We start from the raw sequence: 24,540 nt of genomic DNA on the forward strand, positions 1-24,540 counted from the left end.
TTGTGCTAGTTTGTGCAGCTGTGTGTCTTTCTGTGCAGAAAGCTTTAAAAATCCTGCAGCCTGCCGTGCTTGAAGAGTTCCTGGGTGCAGTGGAAGGTTTTGGGGCCTTTTGCTCTGGGCCACAGTTCCAGGATGTGACACTTCTCTCTAATTCAGTCAGGAAGCAGTGGGAGGTATGACAGGAAGTGGACACAGAGTCTGCAAAGTTTCCATGGAGACGTAATTATTTTCATCAAACAAAGTCCAAAAACTAAAATGTACTGATTCTACTTTGCTGTGTTCAAATGAAGTTGCACTAACATAATCCATCCATCTATCATCTGAACCGGCTTTGTCCTGCACTGCAGGGTCATGGGAGCATTAACTTAATTATAATCTGCCTGTTTTTGTCACACTCAGGATGTACGCAGAGAAATGGCTGCCTTTGTTCCCTTCTTGTGGTCAAAGATCAGAGAAAGAAAGCAGTCATTCTCTGCTGTGCAGTGTGAAATGCAAACTAACACTGTCCATGACTCTAGTGACCTGACTCACCATGATTCTGTGCAGCAGCAACAGGTATACGTAGTTGAGTAGCTGTAACATGCCATTAACATCTGATCCTGCTGTGTGGCTGTGACTGGATCCAAGGTGTTTGTTTTCAGAGATTAATATTCCTCCTAGGCTGTCACAGAGGGAGCTGAGTCAATGGAGGACTGCATGGAACCACTCAGGGAGCTGTCTGAAACACTGACACAGAGGAAATTCTCCAGCCCTACAACAGACCAGCAGACAGAGTGCCAAGAGGTGCAGGGAGGGCAGCCCAGTGACACAGCACTCTTAGCTGATGGGTAAATTTATGCTAATATGTATTGAAAAAATATATCATCTCTATTTTGACTTTGTTGTCTGTGCTCTGAAGTAACAGATAATATGCAGATCAGGTTTCAGTTTAAAAAATGTCTAAATTAAACAGATGCTTGTTTAAAGTGAGCTGCATCATTAAAAAAAACACAGACAGCCCCTTTTATTGTCACTCTAATCCTTCTGGTCTATTAACTTTAATGAGATGTGTGTCTGATTGAGTGGTTCTAACGGACTCCCTCCTGAACTCCCTCCCCCCCTCGACGAACATTTCTTATCTCAGCAGGGGACAGCAGCTTGAGGAGAACACCCAGCTGGGAGCGCCGGCCGCCACACAGCCGAACAACGACCTCCCGCAGAAACAAAGCGTCGGCCCACTGGAACATCTCTCGTCTACGGCGAATGCTGCGTCAGCACAGCTTCGTGGTGACATCTCCCAGCTGCCAACTCAGGACATCCCAACAGAGGTTGGGGAGCAGCTGACACAAGGTGTAGTGGCAGAGAAACACCTAAAGCCTTCACTGAGAGCCAAAGAACAGCTGCTGAAGGCTCGTCTGCTGCACATCACAACAAACATTCAACAAACACAGGTATGAGATTGTTTAGCTACATATTTTGTGAGCAATTTGCACTTTATAAAAGTTTTTTGTAGTATACTAAACTAGTGTCATTACCGTAACTTGGTTTGTCACTTGTATAAATGTGACTTTTTGCTTCAAATGAAGCATCCTGAAGAAGGCAAAAAGCAGAATTTTAGTTTTGAGTGCAGTTCCAATTGTTTATACCTGCACATCAGAACCTTTGGTTTCTTGTGTAGCCTCTGTAGGTGTGTATGTGTTAATTACCCTCAGTAAATCCTATTTACTCTGTACATTGCATTTAAAGCAGCCTTCCTGCTCCTAAACATACTCAGCAGTGTTATTTGCTGTGCCTGACCTGTGGAGGCCAGAGCACCAGCTGTAGTGTACTAATCCACCATAATTGGATAGGCTCACCACTCCATGTTTTCCCCTTTTACTTACTGGACTCTTACTGTGCCACTGTCACATCTTGCAGGCTGTTGTCAGGAGCAACACTGTGGAGAACAAACAGGAAGCAGAGTGGACCATCATCGCAGAGACATCACAGGAAAACCGCCCTGCTGGACAGGAAGTGCTGGAGAGGTTAGGATTACAGTTTATAAAATACAAATACATCATGTATAGTTACCACTTAATTCCACATAAAATAATTTGTATGTTTTCTGTCCTAGTTACAGAAAGTCCTGCACAGCATTTGAGTCTCAGCTCCAGGAGAATAAACTACATTTGGAGCAGTTTGTTCCTCATCCAGTCACCATCCTCAACCTGCAGGACCAAAAGAAACAGCTACAGGCCAGTCGGAACGCACATTAAAGCACATTATGCCAAACGTTTCATTTGTTCATAAGGTCTAACTGACTGTATTGCAAACATGTATCTTTTCAATAGACTCTGAAACAAGACACAGAGGCTCTTTGGTTTGAGGTTGAACTCCAGTATACACAGGTTTCTGCACAGCTCCCCCAACTGATGAGCACAGAGGAGGAACGAAAGAAGAAACAGCTGACTCAGCAGTGGAGAGACCAACAGATGTGTTTACAATCCAGGTGATGATGATGATGATGATGATGCACTTGAAATAATTGCTTTCAGTGGGCATTCAAACACTATATATGTGCAGCAGAATTAAAGCAGCTGGATTCTGGTTTAAGCGTTTAAATGCAATTTTAAAACAATAGCAACAAAAAAAAACATGCAAGTGGACTCCTAAGTTTACATTTTGTTTTTTAATGCTTGTGTTAAGTTTTAATAATTGTGCAGTGTCACATAGACATGAAAATACCCTTGCTTCTCATTGGCAGCATGGTGTCACTGCAAAATACTGATGACCTGCTTGAGTCTGCAGACAATCAGATGTCACTGATCACAGAGAAACTGAGCCAGATCATTGGAGGGTCTGTGGATATCTGTTCTATGACCACTCCTACACTGTTATCAGACATACAGGTACAGTAAATCTATGTATTTTAAACACTTTCAGTGAGGTAAGCACACAATTTATTAACCCCTGATGTGTGGTTTAGGAGATGAATGATCAACTGCAGGCCCAAATAAGAAAACTAACAGAGCACAGCACCGAAGATGAAAGACAAGTCGTCCATTCTCCCCTCTGCCAGTCCCTCCAAAAGAGTGTTCATCATTTAGAGGATCTCAGACAGAAGTTGGAGAAAGTTCAGTCAGCTGCCCAGGATCTGGATGGCTTCCTGGCTACAGTGAAAAAAGTCATGGATGATATTCCAACCATGCTCACACAGCAGGACCCCAGCAGGCAGGAAAATGAAGCAGACTGGGAGCAGGAGACACATTCTTGGCAGGAAGCAATGATGCAGAGGTTGCAGGAGCAGTCCGATAACATTGACTGTAGTTTAAAGGCAGTAGGGATGACTCTGACCATGAATAGTGCGACGGTGACATGCCAAGATGTGGTGAATTCTGTGTCTGAACAGTTTGTTGAGATGGGGGAAAAGCTAAAGAGAGCCAGAGAAAAACACAAAGGGGAAGAATCATGCCATCTTAAAGGGAATGAGCAAAGCAGAATACTGGAGTATCACAGTCCCAGGGGGACAGAAGAGGAGCCTGGCTTGGAGTCCAAAAGGAGCAAGCTGGAAGGAGAGGCACAGAAAGAGGAAGAGCAAAAAGCTCAAATATGGAGGGCTGAAGTGGATGTTGTAAAAGCAAAGGATCAGAGACAAAGAGGGAGAAGCAGCCAGGTGAAGAAAAAAGGAGGAGAGAAGGAGAGTTTGTTCCAGAGGAGAGATGCCTTGTTAGCAGCACTGAGAGAGACAAAAGGAGCAGCAGAGCAACTGGGGCTGAAGGAGCCCACTCTACCTGCTCTGCAACAGAGGTATACACACTGAGCCATAGTGTTGTTCATTGTAAACTCAGATAGACAACAAAACATACTCTTTCCATAATAATGGCTCATCATACATGCTGTTTTCACATCTTGTTTTCTTATCTACAGAAAACGTGCCTTGACAGCGCTAGAAAGTGGTCTTGCTGGCTTCCTTCATGAGCTGCAGTACATACAGGGTGCCTCTTCACATGATGAGAGTCAAACCAGAGAGGCGGAGGATCTCTGGGAGGAGACGACAAAAGCTGTGGTGGAACCGTAAGGACAATGTTTCAGACAGGGTTTCTTACACTAGCCCTCTGCTGAGCTGGGTGTGTGTGTTTGTGCAATCACACACAGGCTGGAGCAGTGCTGCGTCCTGACAGAGCTGTTGAAGAGATTTCAGAGCATTCGTGCCGAGCTGAGCGGGATGCTGCAGAGAGCAGAAAGCACCATCAGTGAACAGGCCTCCTACATGGGGAAAGATAACGTGCAGAAACTGCACACAAAGGTTAATAGCATTCTGTTGACTTTGATGACTTTGATTTAAAACAAGTTGTTTGAGTGCACTTGTATACTTACTGCCATTGTTTGTGTGCACTGAAGGTCCAGGAAATAAAAGCAGAGCTCAATGGGCTTGGGGACCGCATAGAGGAGGTGCGCAGTGTCTGCAGGCAGCTTCAGACGCACCTCCGTCACATACCAGACTGCAGCATCATTCCATTTGAGAGTGAAGCTGATGCTCTTATGGATCGTTGGCTGGATGTAAGTTTAGCTACTTACCTTGGTGTACTTCTTTTACAGTGTTTGTGTCCCTTTTTAAGTCCTTTTTTTCTAAATTATTTTTTACCTTTTTTTTACCTACCATTTGTATTGCATTTAAATTCTAAATTATTACTTTATAGATATCAGAAAGAACAGATACCCACCTTGAAAACCTTCATCTCAGCCTGACACTGTGGGAGGGAGTCCTTCAGCTGGGGGCAGAAGTGGAGAGCTGGACTGACGATAAACTCACAGTGTTCGCTCAGTGTCCGTCCTTCAAGACTGAGGATGACATTGTGGCTTTGCAGGTACAATGAACTTGATTGATCTTCAGGTTTGTACAGTTGCTTTGTATAACATTAACCTTCCTTTATACTGCCTCCAGAATGAGATTGTGACCCAGGAGGAGAGTGTACAACATTTTCACCAAAGAGCTGCTGAGATTCAGACGTTACTTCAGAGCAGAGAGTTGCCTCTGGAGCTGCAGGTATGACATGTGGCTCTGCTTTAGTTTTTGACATTTTAACATGTAGATGTTTTAGGCTGAAATAAAGCACAAGGAAGGAGGTAAGCTAGGTGAATATCACGTTATTTAATTTCAGCCATTTTAAATTTCCAGTGATGCATTTTTGTGTACCTTTTGGTGCCTTTGCTTAGCTGTCCGTTTTGTTTTGTCGAGGTGGTGGAGTCCCAGGTGAGGAAGAAGATAGAGCAGCTGAAGGAGCTTCTGTGTGAAGCTGAATATGTTTACAAGCAGATGGTGGCTACTAAGGCACAAATTACTGGGAGGATGATGGAGTGTTTTAATGCTCTCCATATGATTAAAGACTCACTGCTCACTCTCAGTGGCCCTGATGTCACAACAGTCCTTTCAAAACTTAAAGTAAGTGCTAACTTTCACTATGATTTTTGATGGCTTCAGAATAAATAGATTAAATCAGATCAGACATGCTAAACTGTACCTTATTTCTTCTGTAGGAGTTGTGTTGGCAGCTGCAGATGCAGGATGAGCAGGCAGAGAGTCTGCTGGAGGATGTGCACATCATGGCCTCCATAGCCAGTGCAGAGAGCCTCCAGAGTCTGTCAGTGAGTGGGATGCAGCTGCAGGAGAAAGTCAGGAACACACATCAGCTCTTCTCTGAGGTGCAAGAACAGACTGAGAGGAACATCAGGGATCTTGACAGGTAAAAGACAGCAGTTTGTAGAAGGTATGTTTTGGTTTGATTGTCATGTAATGCATAGTAGATGTGGTCAAATTTTGACTATATTCTAAATTATCTCATGATCTCATCTCATGTCTCATGAATGTGCTGCATTCATGTTGTGTGTGTGTTGCAGGCTGCAAACAGAGAAGGAGCATCTCGAACTGTGGCTTAATGCTGTTGAGGAAAAAGCAGTAAAGGACAAAGTTAGTATGCTGCAAGAGGAAGTACTTCAACAAAGGTAAAACAAATCAAGTGAAGTGAATGTATTCTTAAAATATGAATATGTATTATTATAGTTACATAGTAATAAGATTAGTATTAAAGTGACTTCAGCTGCACATAAATGCATTAACAAGCACAGCCTAATTTTAATATTGCTTTTGCAGCAAGCCTAAATAGAATGCAGTTGTGATTGTGGCAACAGAGTCAGGAATGTAGGCGGTTGTATACCCTTTTGTACTCTGCAGGTGGCTGACTCAAGCTTATCCACATGACAAAAACACACAAAAAACACAAAATGTCAGATAAATAAATTTTCTGAAAACAATAAAACACAATATCCCCCATCCTGCACCCGTGCATATACTAAATTTGTGTCTTTCTAACTGAATTGAATGTGAAAAAGTATGATAGCACATTGCTGTCACTTTAAATTCATGTAACCTTGGTTAAAAACTCTGTTATCATTTGACAGTCACAAAGATACTGTATAAAATACGTGCAGAAGTTGTGACTATTTATTCTTACATTTCTTTTCAATATAAAGCCTGTAGGTAATATTTCTTTCATTTTCTACTTGTACATTTAAAGAACCTACAAAGTTATGATCCATTTTTTCGTTCTGCTCCTCAGCTCCTTAGTGACTTTGAATAAACTGTATCTTAACATCATGTCTCTATCATTTCTTTGCCCTGTAGTGAGAGGACAGAGCTCCTCAGTCAGCTCGTGCCATCTTTGCAAAGTAGCAACCTGCAGCAGGTGGCGCTGCTGGAAGAGAGTGAAAAACTGCTGGAACGATACCACAGCATACTAGCTGGTCCAAAGGGGGCACAGGCCTCTATGAACAGGGATGTCGAAGGGTTTCAGGCTTTGTGCGAGTCCACACAGTCATGGATTGGAGATGTGAGGCGAACTGTTGACTCACTTCCTGCAAGCCTCATGATCAGGAGTCCTGTAGAGCAGAGACTTCACTGTGCTCAAGTAAGGACGCTTCAGCCTCTCTAATTAATCTGCTCAATTTCAAGTTTAAGTTAATCATATCCTGCAATACATCTAAAAATGACCCATTGTACAGGTGCTTATGTACTGTATATGATCATTCTCTTTGATAAACCTAAAAGAGGTGTGTAAGCTCTAATGTGACAGACAGGGAGTGGTGTGTCTTTGTGTCTACATTTGTTCCAACCTGTTCCAAACTGAGGAGTGTCCCTTTGCTGTGCACAACTGATATTTTGATCCCTCGAAAGCTCAGATAATGAATCATTATTTGTTAAACAAGAAGAACTGAGCCAACTCACTCTTCATGCATTACATTTCAGATTGTGCTAAAGGCAACAGAAGAGGGGGAGGCTCGTTTGGAGCAGCTCAGAGTTAAAGGAGATAGTCTGAACCACAGACTGTTGGATAGAGATGACCTGAAACAGAAAGTTCAGAAAACATTTCAGAAAACTCAGCAGCAGTGGAGGGACCTCTTGCAGTCAGTGGAGCCTTATTACAGGTGAGTGGAGCATAAACAATAAAACAATCCTGCTAAAAAAACTGTAACTCCTGGATTTGGATAAAATCTTTTTTCTGTCTCTTGGTGCTTCAGCGTTCTACAAGCCGATCCAGAACCCACAACTTTCTATCTGGCCCAGAGACAGGAGGCCTGCTGCAGAGTGGACGAGCTGCGGTGCCAAACTGATCAACTTCCCACTTCATTCTCCTGGCCTGGCACAGCAGAGCGTACACAAACCTGCCTTCTTGCCCATGAGCTGCAGGATGAATCTGAATATTTGCAATTAACCCTCACCAAGCTGGCTGAACAGAGGAAGGAGCTGGCTGAGGGAACCGGCAACACCATGTGGAAGGACTCCTCCTGGGTTGAACTTGACACTCACTGCTCAGCACTGACGGAAGAGCTGAAGGTACAACTTCAATGTCAAGGTGATACCCATTAAAAAAATAAACATGTTATCACCGAGGCCTCTGACTGTGGTTTGTCATATCTGATATATCCACAGGGTGTGTGTTCTCGCCTCAAGGAAGGTGTTCATAATGAGGAACATTTTGGCCAGTTGCTACAGGACTGTCACCATAAATTGACATCCCTGCAGGAAAGGATGTCAGTCTGTCAAACCCAGAGAGGACGCTCAGCTGGAATACACACTGATGCAGCAGCTCTGGAGGTGAAGTAAACTGACCTGATGAATCATGTACAAGCTCTCCTACATTTTGATATAAAAATAGATGGTTTATTTAGCCAACCTTTATTACAGTTCTGTTCATACAGAAGCGTGACTGCCTCTCTTCCTCTCTGCAGGCTTTGCTACAAGAGGTGGCAGGCGTAGACCTTTTACAGCTTGAAACACTCAAGGACTCTATCGCAGTCAGTTCCACCAGTGAGGCCCAAGCTGGCCTCTCCCAGCAAGTCAGCAACCTCCAAAAGCACAAGAGGGCACTAGAGAGCAGCATCAAAGAAAATCTAGCAAATCAAGGAATTCCAGAAGAAGTCTCCTATTTGCAAACAGCACTCAAAAAACTAGCTGAAAATGTGGAGAATCTGTCAGAGGTCCATGATGTGTTGACTGACATACACCAGCTTAAACAACAGTGGTGCAGAATACAGGTAATACTAAAAGGTGCTTCATTTCCAAATACAAGTTTAACAATGGTTTTAATCACAGACAAATTTCTGTCTTCCTCTCAGGACTTGGATACCCAACTGACAGAGGTGGAAGCAAGAGTGAACGACCTGCAGAGCAGCACCCAGGAATCACCTCTCGCAGATGTCACAGCAGTTTTTAAAGAACTTGTCAGGTACATTTCTCAGGATGTGATTTCTTTATCAATCATTTTTTGTCAAACTCAATGCCTGCATGTTTGTGCATTTTAGCCTCAGGTCCACTTTTCTCCAAAAGAAGCAGGTTTGTTCAGAAAGCACAGCTAACAGAGTGAGAGAGGCCGCCAGCCAGCTGCAGCAGTGGAGCCAAACAGTACAAGCTGAGCCCTCATCTCACAGCCAGGTAAAAAAGAATAACACCCTCTGCAGTCTGCACTGGTGATAGGCTGTAAAAGTTATCCAGCCCTGTATAAAAATATATTCAGCATCACTTAAATAAACAGAGTAGTTTCATATGTCAGAGTATCCCTGGACAAGACACTGAACCTTAAGTCGCAATCTTAATCAAGTTCCAAAGAGTCAAATGTAATTCTTTAAGTACACTCAATTTCATCTAGCCCAGTTTAGCTTCAGATGTGTGCAGCCTCAGTTAAAGACAGTCAGCAGCTTATATGAAAGCACAAAGCTTAATCCAAGCCCATTTGTGCCACGTTGCCTTAATACCAAGGCGATTACTTTTGGCTCTATCTGGTTCAGGAGAGAAACCCAGTATTTTGCCCAGCAGAGTTTTTATGTGTGATCTGTTCCCAAAATACCGCAAGCCCATCCTCTCTGTAGTCATACTTAAAGTAATCTTTTTCTCTGTGTGTCACATTGTGCACATGTGCACAGAGCAAGTCACAGCTTTGGCTACTTGCTGCAGAACTTTAAAATCTATGCATTTTATCATTTATTGAAAAATGCTGTTGATGAATTCAGTCAGCAGTGTGGCTTTATGATTGCTAATGTTTGTTGGATTAAATTATAATATATAAATTGTTCTTCTGTGTCCTCTCAGGTAGTTCTAGCTGAAGGGTTGCAGCTTCAACAAGCACTCCATGACATACCTTTAGAGCAAGAGTGTCTTCTAAATTCCCTGGGAACAGAAATGACAAAGAAACAGGAGACAGTGGCTTCAGGTGCTCTCAGCCAAAGTCAGGCTGCACTTGAAAGTCTATCTGAATACCTGGTGAGTCTCTCCTGGAGTCACAGAACTATACAGTGTAGTAATCATAAAAACATTATGATTGTGTCATTTGTTTGGGTTTTCATAGGTCAGTCACGGACATAGAGGAGCGCTAACAGAAAAAACAACAGGCAGAGTGGAAAACTCTGAAAGTGATCAGAATGACAACGACATCAAATCAAAGGTTGAAGCTGACGCCACAAAACAAGAAGGATCAGACATGTCTGTCGTGTGTGCTGCCGGCAGCCTTGTGGGAAAAGCTGAAGAAGAAGATGCCTTAACCCGTATTCAATGCTCAGGGATGCCTGAAGTTTTCACATCAAAAACCCAACAAGAATCACAACAGGTCTCATCACTTCCACCCAAAATATATCTGAGGAAACTTGAAAATGTGCCTGAACATCTTTCTGCACAATCAGAGACACTTCAAGTCTGTGCACATGCACAAGAAAGGGGGAAATACTGTGAGGATGTCAGTGTGATGGCAAAGAAAGTGGTTACTGTTGTTTTGGACATGGAGCCTGAGAGCCTGCTGTACACTAAAGAAGCTGGCACCTGTAGTCGAGATGATCTCAGATGTTCTCTGGATGCATTCTCAGGATTCCCTGAGGTAAAACAGGGACACTTTACAGATGAAGCAGACCAGAAAAAACAGTTTTTACCAGCACAATATGAGTCAGCAAAGACCAAAAAACAGAGGCCCTGTGTGGTTGGCAGTCAGAAGGTGTTTACTATAGTGTTGGACGTGCAGCAGAGTGAAAATGTTGGAACCAAAAGTCCAGATGTTGTCACATGTTCAGGGCCTGGGCATTGCGATGCAGAGCTCACAGAAGCCTCAGCCTCAGCATTCCCTGAGATGAAGTCCAACCTTGATACCCCTTTGATCAGTCCTCAGTCAGATGAACCAGACTCAAAAATACAATCTGCACATGCCACATCGCCATGCAGTGAAAACTACAAATCCAGTGAATTAAAGCACAATGAGGTGTTGACTTCCTCCAGCCTATGTTGCACAGGTGCTGCCGAACATCAGCTCACTGCTGCGGATGAAACAGAAACAACATTTCCTGATGTCACACACAAAGGGATGACATGTTTCTGTCACTCTGTGCAAGCTGGAGCTGCCTTAACTAAAGCAAAGATATCCACACCTGACAGTAAACAGGTGACGGCAGCTGACACGGCGCAGAACAAAGGTACAGCATGTGAGGAGATGACAGAACAGGAGAACAGAGAAGAAGCAAGCACCTGTGAATGTATAGAAAGCCGACATTCAGAAGTGCCACAAGAAGGAAGTGAGTGGAAGTCGAGCACAGCGCTGGAGGACACAGGGATGACACGAGGACAGGTAGGTTTTTTACTAAAAAAGGCCTAATTTAATATAAAACATCACAGAATATCTGAAAGTTCAAGTCCACTTTGAACATGATTGAATCTTACTGCTAGCAGGAGACCCATCTCATGTGAACCACCTGTCTCTACCTTCTCAGTGCACTTTTTGACATTTACAAACCACTATTATTTCCTTCCCCTCCCATCTCCAGTTAGACTATAGACGCGTCATACTGTATTTCTGACATTTTACACCTGTAATTTCATCCTCAGTTCAGCTGTAACTTTTTTTTGTTTTTGGAACATTTATTCCTCGCCATTTGCAGTTTTAAAAGACATTTCATATGTGAGTTTTTATTTTTTGAAACATGGTACATCCAATAGAAATAACTGCATATTGACAAATGAAATATTCAAATTATAAGTGCTGATTGGGTTCCTCTTGTGTATTTTCATCTGTGATACTATTTCAGTGTACTTCCTTGCTAGTTTTTTCTTAGGAATTCCTCACTCAGACAACCTGTTGTTATCCACTGCAATAACAACGCGCCTTCTGCTGGTAGTCTGCTGAGTGTCTTGTATAACTTTTGTGTTGTATCAGGCTCCTTTGATTCTAATTTAGGACTTACAGTAAGATGACAGAAGAAATAGGACTTTCTGAGCATATCACCTTCCAATTTCTGTCAATAAAATGTGGCTACTTGGTTAAAATATTAACTAGTTTGCTGACATGGACATCAACTGAATTTAACTCATTAAATACCTCAGTGAGGTATGCTTTTTACTGTAACATCTGCACCACATGAGTGTGAAATACAGACATGTATAATCATATCCTTCCACAGTCTTGGTGTCAGTGTTACCTCCCTGTAGTACGTCTGAATCGTGCAGCATGTTTGTATATCCTCTTTCTGCTTTAATACACACCTTAGTCATGCCATAGCTATTTTAAAAGGCACCGCCCCTGTTTGTAAGTAGGTAACCCAGTACTACAAGTCATCTTTTCACATTTGTTATTGCAACTTATTTCTATGGAGAAAAAAAACAATGTAGCACTCTATAGATGAATAAAAGGTTCCCTTCTCCCCCTCAGGGCAGAGGCTGCTCCTGACTCAGGCACATTCTTGTGATAACTGTACTGACTTGCTGGGCCACCATTTTAAACCTTGTAATATTTACCAAAGTGGAGCAGGGAGAAAACAGGAAGCTCTGTTATTATCTGTGGACAAACACAGGGAAGAAGAAGGCTTACATGTGACACCACCCCTGCCCTCTGTGTCTGTAGCCTCAGATCCAGGCGAGCATGGAGCCTGAGAGGACGCCCCCGGGTTTATCAGCTGATCTGAGAGCTGCCAAGATGACAGGTGAATCACCTAAGCGCTGCCAACACAGGTCCACCATGCAGGATATTTTGTCTGAGATCCAGAGCTTGGTGGAAAGAAGTAACATAATAAATGTGAGTATCAACAGAAAAAGCTTTGTAGTCCCACTGTAGGCTAAATACTAACTAATTTAACCCTAACCCTAGTTACATTTTTAAAGGACTGGATGTTTAGCATATGATAAACCAAAGAATTTCAACATTGAATTTAAACATTGTATTAGTAATGTGCTCCAAAAGTCCGGATGCATGTGCCATAAAAGGGCAAGAAGCCTATTATAAATGCATGGGACAGTGAAGAGATAAGACTGGCAGCGTTTTGATTGATGTTTGTGTATTCCCATGATACTGCTGACAGGAAGGACCTTAGAGATGCGGTGATTTCCTGGTGGGTCATTATTGGCTCTAATTACTCGTGCCGTGAGAAGTCATGCCAAAGTAGGACACGTAACAAGTTTAGAAAGACATTTGTTCATGGAGATGAAAAAGCCAGTACAAAGATAAAAGAAATTAAACCTTTATATCCTGCAGTGTGTGTTGAAATCTGCACAGGGAGTCTGTCTTCTGTACCACCATGTATTACTGCCATGTTTGTAGTTAGTTTAATGTCTCCTCATGTTTTAGTAGTGAGGTGTCTACTCACTAAATCCTACACAGGGGTCCTTTAATACTTTATTTCTTCTTCATATTTTATAGAGAAGACCTCACATTGATTTAAACTGGTACCTGAAGTTGTCTCCTGGTGAACCAGAGATTCGATTGCTACGAACAGTTCAGCAAGTTCTGGCATGTCGGTATCAACCAGCACAGCTCAGTGTGACAGCTATGGCCAAGCAGCTGGAGGACGCTGAGGTGTGCGCAGTACTTGTGATTTATTCATCAGTAATGCACTCTTTAGGTGTTACTATTTAGTTTTTTTGTGTGCCTAATTTTCAAAACATCTGTCTACCATAGGAGTACAGGTGCTGTGTGCAGGAGCAAGTAGCTACAATGAAAAACATGAGTGTTTCTCAGATGAATGACCCAAATGCTTTGAAGAGGGCTGAAGGCCAATGGAGTGCAGCCCTGCTGGATGCCTCTGCCACTGTGCAAGTCAAAGCAGCACAGCTGGATCAGGTCAAACAGTATCACAGACAGATGAAGATCACAAGAGCTTTCCTGGAGGTTTTAACTGACGAGAAGAACAAAGTGAATCTGTAAGTAATTTTAATACATCCTCAATATTTGGTGGCATTCTGGCATGTAGACATGTTGTGTAGTAATATTTTTGGTGGATTTTGTCAGGAATGCTTTGGGAAGCAGTGCTCTTCAAGCTGACAAACTCCATGCTCTGTTGAAAAGTATGAAGCAGAAGAAGGACACGATGGAAGATTTACTTCACATAAGCAGCCAGCTGTCAGTCCACCTTAGTGACGCTGAGAGTTCTGGCACTCTTCTTGCTCAGCTTGGAGATGTCCAAGAGGAATGGAGGCTTCTAGAAGGAAGTATCAAAAGAGCTTTGTCACACGCATTCAATGCCACCTCTCAATCCTCGCTTCTATTGAAAAATTCCAAAGAGCTCAAAGCCAAACTCGAGGCTCTAATGAGTGGACTTGATGGCAAAAGTGCTTTAGAATTCATATGTCTGACCACAGACCTGAAACTGTACAACCAGCTTTATCGACATTTACAGTCCCAGTCTGACGCACTCATTCAGTTTTCACTTGGTCAGAAGGAGAAGGATGAGATCTATCGTAAACTCCAGGGGCTGGGGTCTTTGTTTAGTGTCACCAAGACAAAGCTTGACTCTTTTACCGATAGCTGTGAAGGGAAGTCATCAACTAAGATCAACAAGCAACTAAGAGATCTGATCGTATGGGCCAAGCAGGCGGAAAACCATATCTCCATTGGAAAAACGTTAGCTCTGTTCCCTGAGGAGGCACTTATACAGATTGTGGAAATGAGGAAGTTTCAGGCAGATATTTTTTCCAAGCGGTCCAAGGTGAGAGAACACATAGAGAAGATGAAAGATATGGAAAAAGATGAGAATGAGCAAGTGTTAAAGACAGTGGAAGACCTGTATGAAGCTATTGCTGACAGCTTGGATCATGTTCTTGACACCATGAAAAAAAGTCTTAATGAGAGAGAGAAACTGTTGTGCCAGCTGGCTAGCCTGGATGCCTGGTTTGCAGAAACACATGCTAAAAGAGACCCCTGCTCTCATGTAGAGAATGTTTCAAAAACTGACATCAGAAAGCTGGAGAGTGAGCTGAAAAGTCACAGATTAGCCGCAGTGGAAATCGAGAACCAACTAAAACTTTTGGAAGGGATGTCAGAGAGTTGCAAGAAAATCGCCATAGAGTTGAGTCCAGGAGAGAGTCGCTATCTTGTCAACAGGCTATTAGGCCTTTGGACGGAGTTAGATGGGTTGCTTGCTCATGAGAAAGCCACCAGCTGGGAATTAGAGGAGCTGATTCATGAGCGGACCAATTCAGATGAGGAGTTATCAACCATCCAGGCCAGCTTACAGCGAATTTCGGCTGATCTGGAACAGCTGAAGTTCCCTTTAACACAAGAAACATTTTCAGTGATTGCACATTGGAAGCACATGCTAATGGAGCACCAGTGTCAAGTACAAGAGCTTCAGCATTGCCAGGAGGCCAAACGAAGCCCACTGCTGTGCTCTATTGGGGAACTGCAAGACAGGTGCAAAGTTCTGAGTATTAATACCTTTGAACAAGACAAATATATGCACCTCAGGAGACAAATGGAGGAATCGAGGGATATTGCAAAGGAGCAAATCCAGCATGCCAAAAACAAAACTATCACTGTGGGTAAGAGGTTTAAACTGTGCCAAACCCTTCTGGTAGAACTTCCTTTGGTCAAAACACAATGTCAAGAAGCAGCAGACCAGCTGGAGGCCATAGCTCAGGAGTTACACCCATCAGAGCTTGATACAGAGAGGGAGAAGATTCACAGCACTGTGGAAACATTGGTCTCCTGGGAGCATTCTGTCACAGAGGACATCAAAAACGTAGAGGCCAAGCTGCTGCTAGGTCTGCAATTTAACTCTGAGCTTTCTGCATTAGTAGAGTTGCTACAGAGTACAAGAGTGAAGCTAGAGGAAGCCCAACCTGTCAGTCCAGATGAAAAAGCTATAGATGTTGCACTGCGGAGATACTGGGTCATTTGGAGGAACATGGATTCTGGGATGCGAGTGTTGGAAGGCCTGGCACGGAAAGAAAAGATCAATCTGAGAAACAACAAGGACCTGTATTCTCTTAGAGAAGCAGCCATGCAAGAGTGCCACTCAAAGATGGTAAGCTGGATTTGTTCATTGTTTTTGTAATTTAAATTATAGTATTGAATGTTTCTGAGTTTTGCTTGTAACATACATCCAATAGGTCAGTCTGTCCCAGGCCAGAGAATCCTTGAAGGATTATCAGTGGGCTGCACAGGGAGCAATAGGCTTCCTTCATAATGCCGAAGCCACCTTCTTATCTGCTCCTGGAGGGTTTTTAGATTGTACCGAGGAACAAAGACAGACCCAACAGGCTCTAGAAGCTCTTGAAGATGGATTTCAAGCTCATATTTTTCACCTTATGGAACGGGTGCCTGAGCAACCATGCCTTTCTCGTCCAAAGACTGAACAGCTCCACATAGGCATCCTTAGCCAGCTGCTGGTCGGTAGAGCTGTGCTGGAGGCTCAGGCACAGCTCAGGCTGGAGTCTTTGCAGAGGTACTAGTCTGTTATTGACCCCTAAAGGCACCTCTTGTGATTATTTATGTGTCTTAATGTTCACATTATTGTATCCTCACAGGTGTGAAGTAAGACAACAAAGCCACAAGAAGTGTCATGAAGACATACGGCAGCGCCTGTCAGGGTTTGAAGCCAGGCTTTCAGAATGTGCTGCAGAACAAGTGATGTCTTATGAGAAATGTGTTGCCCAACAAAGAAGAGCTAAGGTACATACAGACCTACATGGGCTTAATATGTTACAGATACATTCTTTATACCAGCTAAATTGCTGAAATTTACTGAAATTAACAGGTGTTTATATGACATGGAACCTTTAGGAATTTTAGGTTGTAGTGCTTAATGAGTACGTGCTTGACTCAGGTTTATTTCTACCTTTTGCCTCTTCATTAAGCTTCTGATGGAAGATCTTCGCAGACTTGCTGTGAAGATAGAGGACCTGAGAGCTGGATGTCCAATGCAGGGCTGTGGGGTTGGAAAAGACGGTGAGCTTGGCGCTCTCTGGAGGCGCTGGGTGTCATTACGACGAGGGGTCGGCCTTCTGATGGCACACACCGAACAGAGAGGAGAGGAATGGAAGGACATCACCACAAGTGTGAGTTTTGTATTGCTTTCTGAAACTATTGTGGTTTACTGCAAAATAACATAAAGCAAAAAGGATAGAGAAAAGTATTATATAAATAATAATCTTTTCTTTAGATGGAGCAGTGCTGCAGCTTTTTGGCCAGTCTTCAGGCTGAGGTTCCAGACTCCTCCACTGTGAGCTTCACTCAGGAAGAACCACAGGAGCTTCTCGTCCAGGCTGAGATGCACCAGGCAGGTTTGGAGCAGGAGCAACAGGCTTTAGCATCCCTGGAGCACCGACTGGAGCACGTCCTGAGTTTATCCACTTCCCAGGATCCCATCAGCCCCGGACCTGTTGGCAAAACACTAGTGAAGATCCAAGAGAATGTCAGGAGGTGGGAGATGTTCAATGTGTTGTTCATGTGGATAGACATTTTTGTGACAAAGTATCACAGGTGCTGTCATAATACTTATTTTACTTTACTACAGCCTGAAGGAGAGAAACCTGCAGGTTGTAGCTGCTGCCCAGGCAGAAGAGAAACAGAGAGAGCAAGTCCAGGAGGGGATAGGAGAGGTGGAGAAGCATGTGATTGCCATTCTTCCAGTGTTGGAAGCTTGTTCGAATCTGAACGAGCGACAGGTCAGGATCACGTTTTTTACATCAAGACTCAGTCTGACTTCTCTCTCATTTACCATTTAACTTCTGCATTTCCACACTGACAGGAGCTCAGAAATGAGTTGTCCTCCCAGAGGAACAAGCTTAAGTTCATCATGGACAGTGTGCAGAGACGATATGAGGAGATTCCCTCTGATATCGGAAGGCTGATAAAAGAAGTGGAGCTGTTGCTACAGAAAGCAGAGGAACAGGTAAGAGAAAAGAACAGTGCTGATCCTTGATGACACATAAATTAAATGCAATTTACAATGATTTGTAAATGTGTGTATATGTGTGTTCAACAGCTCATAGACAAGAACAGTCCAGTTAGAAGACTGGCCAGCCGAGCGAGGGAGCTCGGTTCAGGCCTAGAGAGAGTGAAAGTGTTACTGGAAAAGAGAAGTCCAACAGTCAGTGAAGCTCAAAATGCCCTCAAGGTGGATCTCTTGTTTTCTGTTTGCTGTGTCTGTGTATGAACTCTACACAAAACTGCCATGAATGTTAGCCCCGCATACTAGCTGTACTTTGTCTTTGTCTCCAGCATGTGTGGGATGAGCTGGACTCCTGGCACAGCAGTTTGATGCTCCTGGAGAGCGAGATGCAGGATCTTGCAGAGGAGCAACCAGATCAAGCCCAGCTTCTCATCGACCAGCTCACACAGCCACTGCAGCTCTACCAGGACGCAGCGCAGATGGCTGAGCACCGCACCGCCTTCCTCAGCAAGGTCACACATGCTGTCACTTAAAAGCAGTGTACGGTTTGGTTTGCAGGAATGTCTCTTACATGTTCCTTCTGTTGGGTTAGATCCCTGCCTGTCTTCAGGAGTTTAAGGATGTCATGGACAGCGCCACCTGTTGGTTAGATGAAGCCCAGTCATGGCTCAGTGCTCCCTGCTCGTTCACCACAGCCAGAAGCCTCCAGAATCATGCAAAGTCCCTCCAGGTCAGTGGCTCCAACTAACAAGTGAGAAAACACAACAAACGGTTATTGTTTTGTCACACTTCATATATTTAATACACCCACAAATAAATATATACTTTATTCCTGCTGCACAGCATCCATAAATGTTTCAGGAAATGAGTGTTTTCATTACCTGCAGCTGGTTTTGGAAGATTCTGAGAGGATCAGACACAACCTGCAGAACTTCAGGTCACTTCTGGATGAGGTCTCTGCTGTGTGTGACACTAGCACCCAGGCGGAGAGACTGGACCAGACCGACCAGAACGTCCAAAAAATGCAACGCAGTGTCCTGGAGCCACTGGAGAAGCTTCTGCAGGCTGTGGCAGTAAGAGTTACAGCTTTATTAAGGCCATTTACAGACAGGGGAGAAGGGTCAGGATGGACTAACAACTTCTAATTCATGTCTCAGAAATGTTTCTGCTGTTTTTTAGATGGTGGAGGTGATGGAAGATGAGCTGAAGGCTGTGGAGAAGAATATTCCAAAGATCAAGACTATCTTATCCTCAGTGGACATCACCAATATACCAACAACAGAGCATCTTCACAACCAACGGGTGATTAGGATACAGATTTAGCTCTTAACTATTGATTTGATGCACGTGCTGAAGAAAGTATACAAACATGGCTAAATTAGTAAAAAGATGTGAAACACTTCACTTCGTCAAATTCAGGCACAGGACTTGTGAGCATCAATGTATATATGTGGCACTGATGTTTGCTCAAAATGTACTCTGTGCAGGTGATCCTTGCCAGTGTGAGGTCAATGCAGAGGACACTAGAGGAGATAGAACGATGCAAAGGAGAGCTTCACCTCCCACAGGGGTCAGAGGAGGGCCTGAGTGTCTTCTTCAGAGCCACACTGCTCCTGCAGCCACTTCAGGAGCTGGAAGTGCTCACCAAGCAACAAGGTTCACTGTTAGAGGTACAACATGACAACATGAAGCCTCAGTCCCACTGCACAGAGAGTAGTTTATCTCTCCTGTCACAACAGTGGTCGACAAAGGTTGTCTCTACTGTGAATTATCCTTATTGTCAGCACTTATTGTTTGTACTGTATCCATACTGTATTCTGTTCTTCTCTTGTGTCCTTGCCTATCATAGAACAAGATGAGAGAGAAGGAGGAAGAACCCTGGGGGGATTTTGGCATTCCTTCAGTCTCTAATGTTCCCGTAGAACTGCAGGAGTTGGATAGACCTCCGCACAGATGTTTAGTCCAGGTAATAATAATCACAGTTATACAGTACAGCACTTTTAATCTGTTTCTAGGAAATACATTTTCTTGAGCAAGACACATCCAGTAAAGATGCCGCATGCTCTCTCTGTTGTCTGGAATTAGTTGAACCTGCCTGTCCACATTTATAAACATTAAAAAAGCTATTAGTAGTTGACCTTGGGGCAGGCTCAACGGAAATCCCAGAATCCTTTTCTTTTTTTTTTTTTAACTACAAAAATGATAGATGAGCCTTATGTTTTCCTTGTCATTGAACCCATTTTATCTACCATCTGGACTTAGATGGAATGTGGGTGCAACAACAGTCAAATTATTTGAGAAATAACATTATTTTCTGAACATTACCAAATTTTAACCCAGTTTCATTTAACTCACATTCTTCCATTACAACCAATTTGTCAGGACTTTTAAGTCTTTGAACAATTACTAAAATATTCATACTAAAAGTATGAATCCTAAAAAAAAAAAACCCTGAGCTCTGCATTGAAGAAGCATTATGTTTTAGATGATGGCAGAATGAAGAGTTACTGTGTTGTTTTGATCATATATTCACCCTTATTGCTAAAAGCAGGCGGCTTTTGAGGCATCTATTTCAGAGGAAGAGGAGGATGAGGAAAATGAGAGTTGTCACTCGTCATCCTCTGACACACTAACATGCAGTATTACAGAGGTAAATCTGACAAATGATCACAGCTGAGCATGATTCTGGGTACTCTGTCTGTTGGGTTTTATTCCAAAGTGTCACATCCAGCTCTCAAACACATACAATGTGTTTTGGAATAAAACTCATCAGTTCTTGGGACTCCTTTTTTTCTAATATACTCACTTCTTTATCCATATGTTGATGATTTACTATTTTTTTCTTCTTGTGCATGCTGATATGAAGCTGTAGTGCGAGGCAGCTCACTGTGTTCCCTGATAAATCTGTCTCCAGCCACTTGTCAGAAGCAGCTGCTTGAAATATGTTGCTCCACAGAAACCTTTTCTTTTCGTATGTCACACACACTAAGAGTTTATGTGTAAATGCAGGGATTCAGTCTGCATTTGTGTATTCATAAACAATGTCTTAGGACCTGGAGGAGACGCTCGGCCTTTCAGATGTGCAAAGTGAGGATATGTCTGAAATTAAACTGCCTCAAGATGTTAAGGTAAATGATGAATCAATAATACAGTTTTTACTTTACTTATATTTTTGTTTTCTGTGTTTTTTATTTCTTTGAATGCATCTAATTTGCATTAAGCTGGATTAGGCTGCTGTTGTCATCATTTATTTGTAAAATCTATGTGTCTTTCAGGAGATGGAGAGTTTGCCTCATCAGTTTGAAATAGAGACGAGTTTAAAAGAAGCCAGACTTTCATCCTTGCAGCCTGGACTTAATACCAGCTTTGGATCTAAAGATCATGAAACTACTCGCTCTGATACTGATGTTGGCGAATCCTTCAGTCCTCAAGCTGTGACAGCAGAGTCACCTCTTACTGGAATCATCCCACCAGCTGAAGAGGAGTTTAAAGCTGCTGCTCCAGACCGGCGTAAACCACCAAACCAAGAAAGCATTGACAATGAAGCTCACAGGAAGTCACCTCAGGTGTCACCTGCAGTGGAAGACACCAGAATGATTCCTTACAGACCCATAACCCCATTCACTGCCAAGAGAGAGTCAGAGGAGGAAGACGAAGATCTGCTTTTAACCACAGCTCCTGCTCCACATCTGGTAAGTGCCTGTGAATAAAAGGAGATGAGAGAACCTGCTGTTAATTTGTTAATTTTATTCATTTAATGTTCAGGAGCAGATTAAAGTCAGCACCCATTCTGTGGAAGGATGTGCGGAACCCCAGCAGTGTTTTGAGGTGCCAGTCAGGTAAAAGACTGACTAAAGAAAAGTAAAAACTCCTGTGTACATAGCACACCTACAGGCCATTTTCTTGTGTTTTCTTTAGCTTGGCTGGGCGAGAACATTTTGAAGAGAAGCAGCATTGTTGGATTCGACTGCATTCTCAGATTTCTCAAAAACTGATCGCTTTGAAAAAAGTTGAGGAGCATCAAAGCCTGGTCAGCAAGAAAAGGTCCAAAGATGAAAAGGTCAGAAACTACAGATAATCACATTGTATGAATGCTGTGAAACAAACTCACCCACTGCGTTACCATGGCAACAGGTGTTCCATTTCACATCTGTAAAGTTGTGAGTCTTATATATTGAAGGGAAAGCCTTGAAAAAGTATAAGTGACTAAGTTTTCTTTCTTTCTTTTGTTGCTTTAACCACTGAATGTATTGTTCTGTTTAGATATCAGAAAAGCAGTTAATACCAACTGGATGTGCTTCTGCAATTCTACATCAGACACATGAGTCCATCACCATGCTGAGACAAATAGTATGTGCTGCAGAAACAGTGTTTACATACCTATGTAATATATATCTATAATAAACAGTTTCACATCTGGTATTATCAGATAGCTGGGTGCAATGAGTCATCATCATGTTTGATGTCTCCCAGCTAAGGGTTGCAGTTGGGTCTGATCCACATGTGAAGAAGGAGCTGTATGAGGCCGTCCAGCAGGTCCTCCTCTGTCTGGACTCTTTGACTGACTTATTGTTGACTCCTGGCAGCAGTGAAGATGAACATCAGTTGTGGCTGCTGCAGCAGGAAGTGAGTGACTGTGATGCTACAAGCACACACATACTGTACAGTTCTGTCAATATAAATAGGAAAGTTTGCTCTGTGATCCTCTCTATTCCTGCACAGTGTGCGTCAGCTGAGATAAAGACTTTGGTTGAGCTGATGGGTAAAGTGGAGTCTGAGGTCATACCTGCACTTTCAAAAGAAGAACCAGGTACTCACAGCTGTTGGACCTGCCTGAAGGATTGTCTTCACTTGGCCCAGCTGATCGTCAACAATCAGCTTATCGAGCATCCAGGCATCAAGGTTAGAAATAAACATATTACTAACTTTTGCTTGAAGCACCTACATACCCCTCCACACTGTCAGACCAGCACATAGTGTTTTTTGTCCTCACATAGGACCTCTCCTCCAACCAGCTGTGTCTCCTGGATGAGTTTGAGTTGGGACAAAATGACATCTTCTCAAGTCTGAAGGAAGTTCCTAGTTTGGAGGTAACACTGCTGCACAGCTCTGTGTGCTTAACCATGTTTATATGCACATGTGTACTGCCATAAGGGTTTTGGTAATATGAGTATTCCATGGGGAAGAGGTGGTAACAATTTGCCACCTCATATCAAAATTATTGATCTAATTTTGTAGTTGTCTCAGAGCTCAGTTTAATGGTGTGAACCTTTCCCAGGTAGACCACCTGCAGCAGTCACTTACTTGGGAGCTGACTGTCCCTTTACATTGGCTCAGAAACATACCAATCCTCCTCTGTTGGAATAATAAAAATGTCTTTACCTCTTTTAGAAGTTTTCATAGAAAAGTAGATTTAATTTGGTAACTTCATCCTCAGCTGACCTGTAGAGTTGTTACTGATACAGGTCTGTGTTTCAGAAGTTACTGGTATTCTCTTTAATCTCTCTGCTGCTTCTGTATTTCTCTGCAGAATGTCCTTTGCAGACATCTGAGAGAGAGTCTGGGGGAAAAAGCCAAGCTGCAACAGGCTTCACGGTCCTTGCTTCGGGGGATAGCTCACCTCCTGCAACTGGCTGAAAAATGCATAACAGAAAGACAGATGAACCAGGTTCACAGCCGCAGTAAACTTCAAGCCGTTCTTGGCAGACACAAGGTATCTTTCATCAAGTTCTTGAACTCTTTACTAGGAGTGTGGTGAAATCTGATGTTTTCAAAAAGGCAGCAATTGTTAAAACAACCTCACACAACAAACGATTACTGGTAGGCAACACTCACAGGCTGCAATGTTTACTTATTGTCATGAATGTGGTTTCTTGGTGCTGCAGAAGCTCTGGGAGGTCCTCTGGTCCCAGCTGGCTTTTGTCAAGTATTTATTCCAACACCAGCCAGAAGCACTCAGGTGTCAGGAGGATGAATGGGTACAGCTGGAAGTCAGGGCCAAAGCACTGCAGCAGCAGGCTCTGGAACAGTATGTGGCTTCTCAGAGGAGGCTCCAGGTTTGTGGTGCACATTTGCTGAAGGCCATATGAATTCATACATACACAAATGTGCATTTATGTTTTTCTAATAACCAAAATTAAATGTGGACTAGAGTACTTGTAATGAATTGTTAAAACAGATGTATGCTTGGCTCTGCTGCAGGAGTGGACCTGTTGGGAGGATTGTTGTGCTCGATTAGGAAGGGTGCTGGACGAGTCAGAAGCCTTCATCAGTGGAGGGGAGCCAGAGGGAGACAACAATGAGGAGGCAGTGCAGCGCAGACTAGTTGCCTGCCAGGTACACATTAACATAAGCATGTATCCTCAGTTTATAATCTTCTGCCCTTTTTCTGCCTCTGCTTTAAGACTTTTCCTATATCTCCCAGAATGCCTTCCAATAAACTAAAAGATCTTTCTTGGGCATTACATTTGATGCATTTTATGACCAGGTGAGGGAGCTGTATTGATGGCACTTGGCTTGTAGGAGCAGTAAAGAAAGACGTTTTTCTCCAGCTGCATTTAATCAAACCTTGACACAGTGAGACTTTTATGTCACATTTACTGCCTCTTTCATAATGGATTTACAGGACTGTTGAACTATTGCACAAAAAATGGAAGCTCCTGCTGTGATGGAAGCATTCTGTTGTTCTTATGTCCCATTTCTGTTAACACAATAAGTGACAATTTACAACTCTAATACTCGTATATTTAAAAATATATGTCAGTCAACTGTAACAACATCATGTTCTGCATAAATTCTAAAATTGAGTTTAACTTGTGTGTATTTCTCTCTCTCTCCTTGTGGCTGTTATAGTCCAATTTTGTACCTAAATCTGCCGACTCATCTCCTTGT

At 43.0% G+C, this 24,540-nt stretch overlaps 1 protein-coding gene across 7 annotated transcripts in view; it reads left to right on the top strand.

Moving 5' to 3' along the window:
- The window catches only part of syne2a (spectrin repeat containing, nuclear envelope 2a), a 53,468-nt gene that overhangs the window by 8,478 nt on the left and 20,450 nt on the right, over positions 1-24,540 (top strand). For 3 of the 7 annotated variants that reach the window (XM_028396662.1, XM_028396665.1, XM_028396664.1), the window contains exons 23-77: positions 39-173; positions 400-555; positions 661-827; positions 1,124-1,430; positions 1,897-2,003; positions 2,093-2,213; positions 2,310-2,467; positions 2,723-2,867; positions 2,945-3,765; positions 3,886-4,032; positions 4,114-4,264; positions 4,360-4,518; positions 4,659-4,826; positions 4,904-5,005; positions 5,198-5,401; positions 5,497-5,702; positions 5,857-5,961; positions 6,641-6,923; positions 7,262-7,440; positions 7,534-7,849; positions 7,946-8,110; positions 8,245-8,550; positions 8,632-8,741; positions 8,818-8,947; positions 9,602-9,772; positions 9,858-11,117; positions 12,387-12,557; positions 13,179-13,334; positions 13,437-13,678; positions 13,767-15,780; positions 15,866-16,200; positions 16,283-16,427; positions 16,613-16,813; positions 16,918-17,177; positions 17,272-17,422; positions 17,506-17,649; positions 17,743-17,874; positions 17,979-18,161; positions 18,242-18,379; positions 18,537-18,722; positions 18,829-18,951; positions 19,137-19,319; positions 19,499-19,615; positions 20,198-20,299; positions 20,700-20,777; positions 20,925-21,341; positions 21,415-21,488; positions 21,568-21,709; positions 21,913-21,999; positions 22,123-22,275; positions 22,372-22,551; positions 22,647-22,739; positions 23,180-23,362; positions 23,535-23,705; positions 23,851-23,985. In XM_028396662.1, coding sequence (XP_028252463.1) covers positions 39-173; positions 400-555; positions 661-827; positions 1,124-1,430; positions 1,897-2,003; positions 2,093-2,213; positions 2,310-2,467; positions 2,723-2,867; positions 2,945-3,765; positions 3,886-4,032; positions 4,114-4,264; positions 4,360-4,518; positions 4,659-4,826; positions 4,904-5,005; positions 5,198-5,401; positions 5,497-5,702; positions 5,857-5,961; positions 6,641-6,923; positions 7,262-7,440; positions 7,534-7,849; positions 7,946-8,110; positions 8,245-8,550; positions 8,632-8,741; positions 8,818-8,947; positions 9,602-9,772; positions 9,858-11,117; positions 12,387-12,557; positions 13,179-13,334; positions 13,437-13,678; positions 13,767-15,780; positions 15,866-16,200; positions 16,283-16,427; positions 16,613-16,813; positions 16,918-17,177; positions 17,272-17,422; positions 17,506-17,649; positions 17,743-17,874; positions 17,979-18,161; positions 18,242-18,379; positions 18,537-18,722; positions 18,829-18,951; positions 19,137-19,319; positions 19,499-19,615; positions 20,198-20,299; positions 20,700-20,777; positions 20,925-21,341; positions 21,415-21,488; positions 21,568-21,709; positions 21,913-21,999; positions 22,123-22,275; positions 22,372-22,551; positions 22,647-22,739; positions 23,180-23,362; positions 23,535-23,705; positions 23,851-23,985 — 12,975 coding nt within the window. The remainder of the gene's footprint in view (positions 1-38; positions 174-399; positions 556-660; positions 828-1,123; positions 1,431-1,896; positions 2,004-2,092; positions 2,214-2,309; positions 2,468-2,722; positions 2,868-2,944; positions 3,766-3,885; positions 4,033-4,113; positions 4,265-4,359; positions 4,519-4,658; positions 4,827-4,903; positions 5,006-5,197; positions 5,402-5,496; positions 5,703-5,856; positions 5,962-6,640; positions 6,924-7,261; positions 7,441-7,533; positions 7,850-7,945; positions 8,111-8,244; positions 8,551-8,631; positions 8,742-8,817; positions 8,948-9,601; positions 9,773-9,857; positions 11,118-12,386; positions 12,558-13,178; positions 13,335-13,436; positions 13,679-13,766; positions 15,781-15,865; positions 16,201-16,282; positions 16,428-16,612; positions 16,814-16,917; positions 17,178-17,271; positions 17,423-17,505; positions 17,650-17,742; positions 17,875-17,978; positions 18,162-18,241; positions 18,380-18,536; positions 18,723-18,828; positions 18,952-19,136; positions 19,320-19,498; positions 19,616-20,197; positions 20,300-20,699; positions 20,778-20,924; positions 21,342-21,414; positions 21,489-21,567; positions 21,710-21,912; positions 22,000-22,122; positions 22,276-22,371; positions 22,552-22,646; positions 22,740-23,179; positions 23,363-23,534; positions 23,706-23,850; positions 23,986-24,540) is intronic. The other 4 variants (XM_028396663.1, XM_028396666.1, XM_028396667.1 and 1 more) reach the window with 4 other exon arrangements.

This window comes from Parambassis ranga, chromosome 24, assembly GCF_900634625.1.
Source record: "Parambassis ranga chromosome 24, fParRan2.1, whole genome shotgun sequence".
NCBI classification, from domain to species: Eukaryota; Metazoa; Chordata; class Actinopteri; family Ambassidae; genus Parambassis; species Parambassis ranga.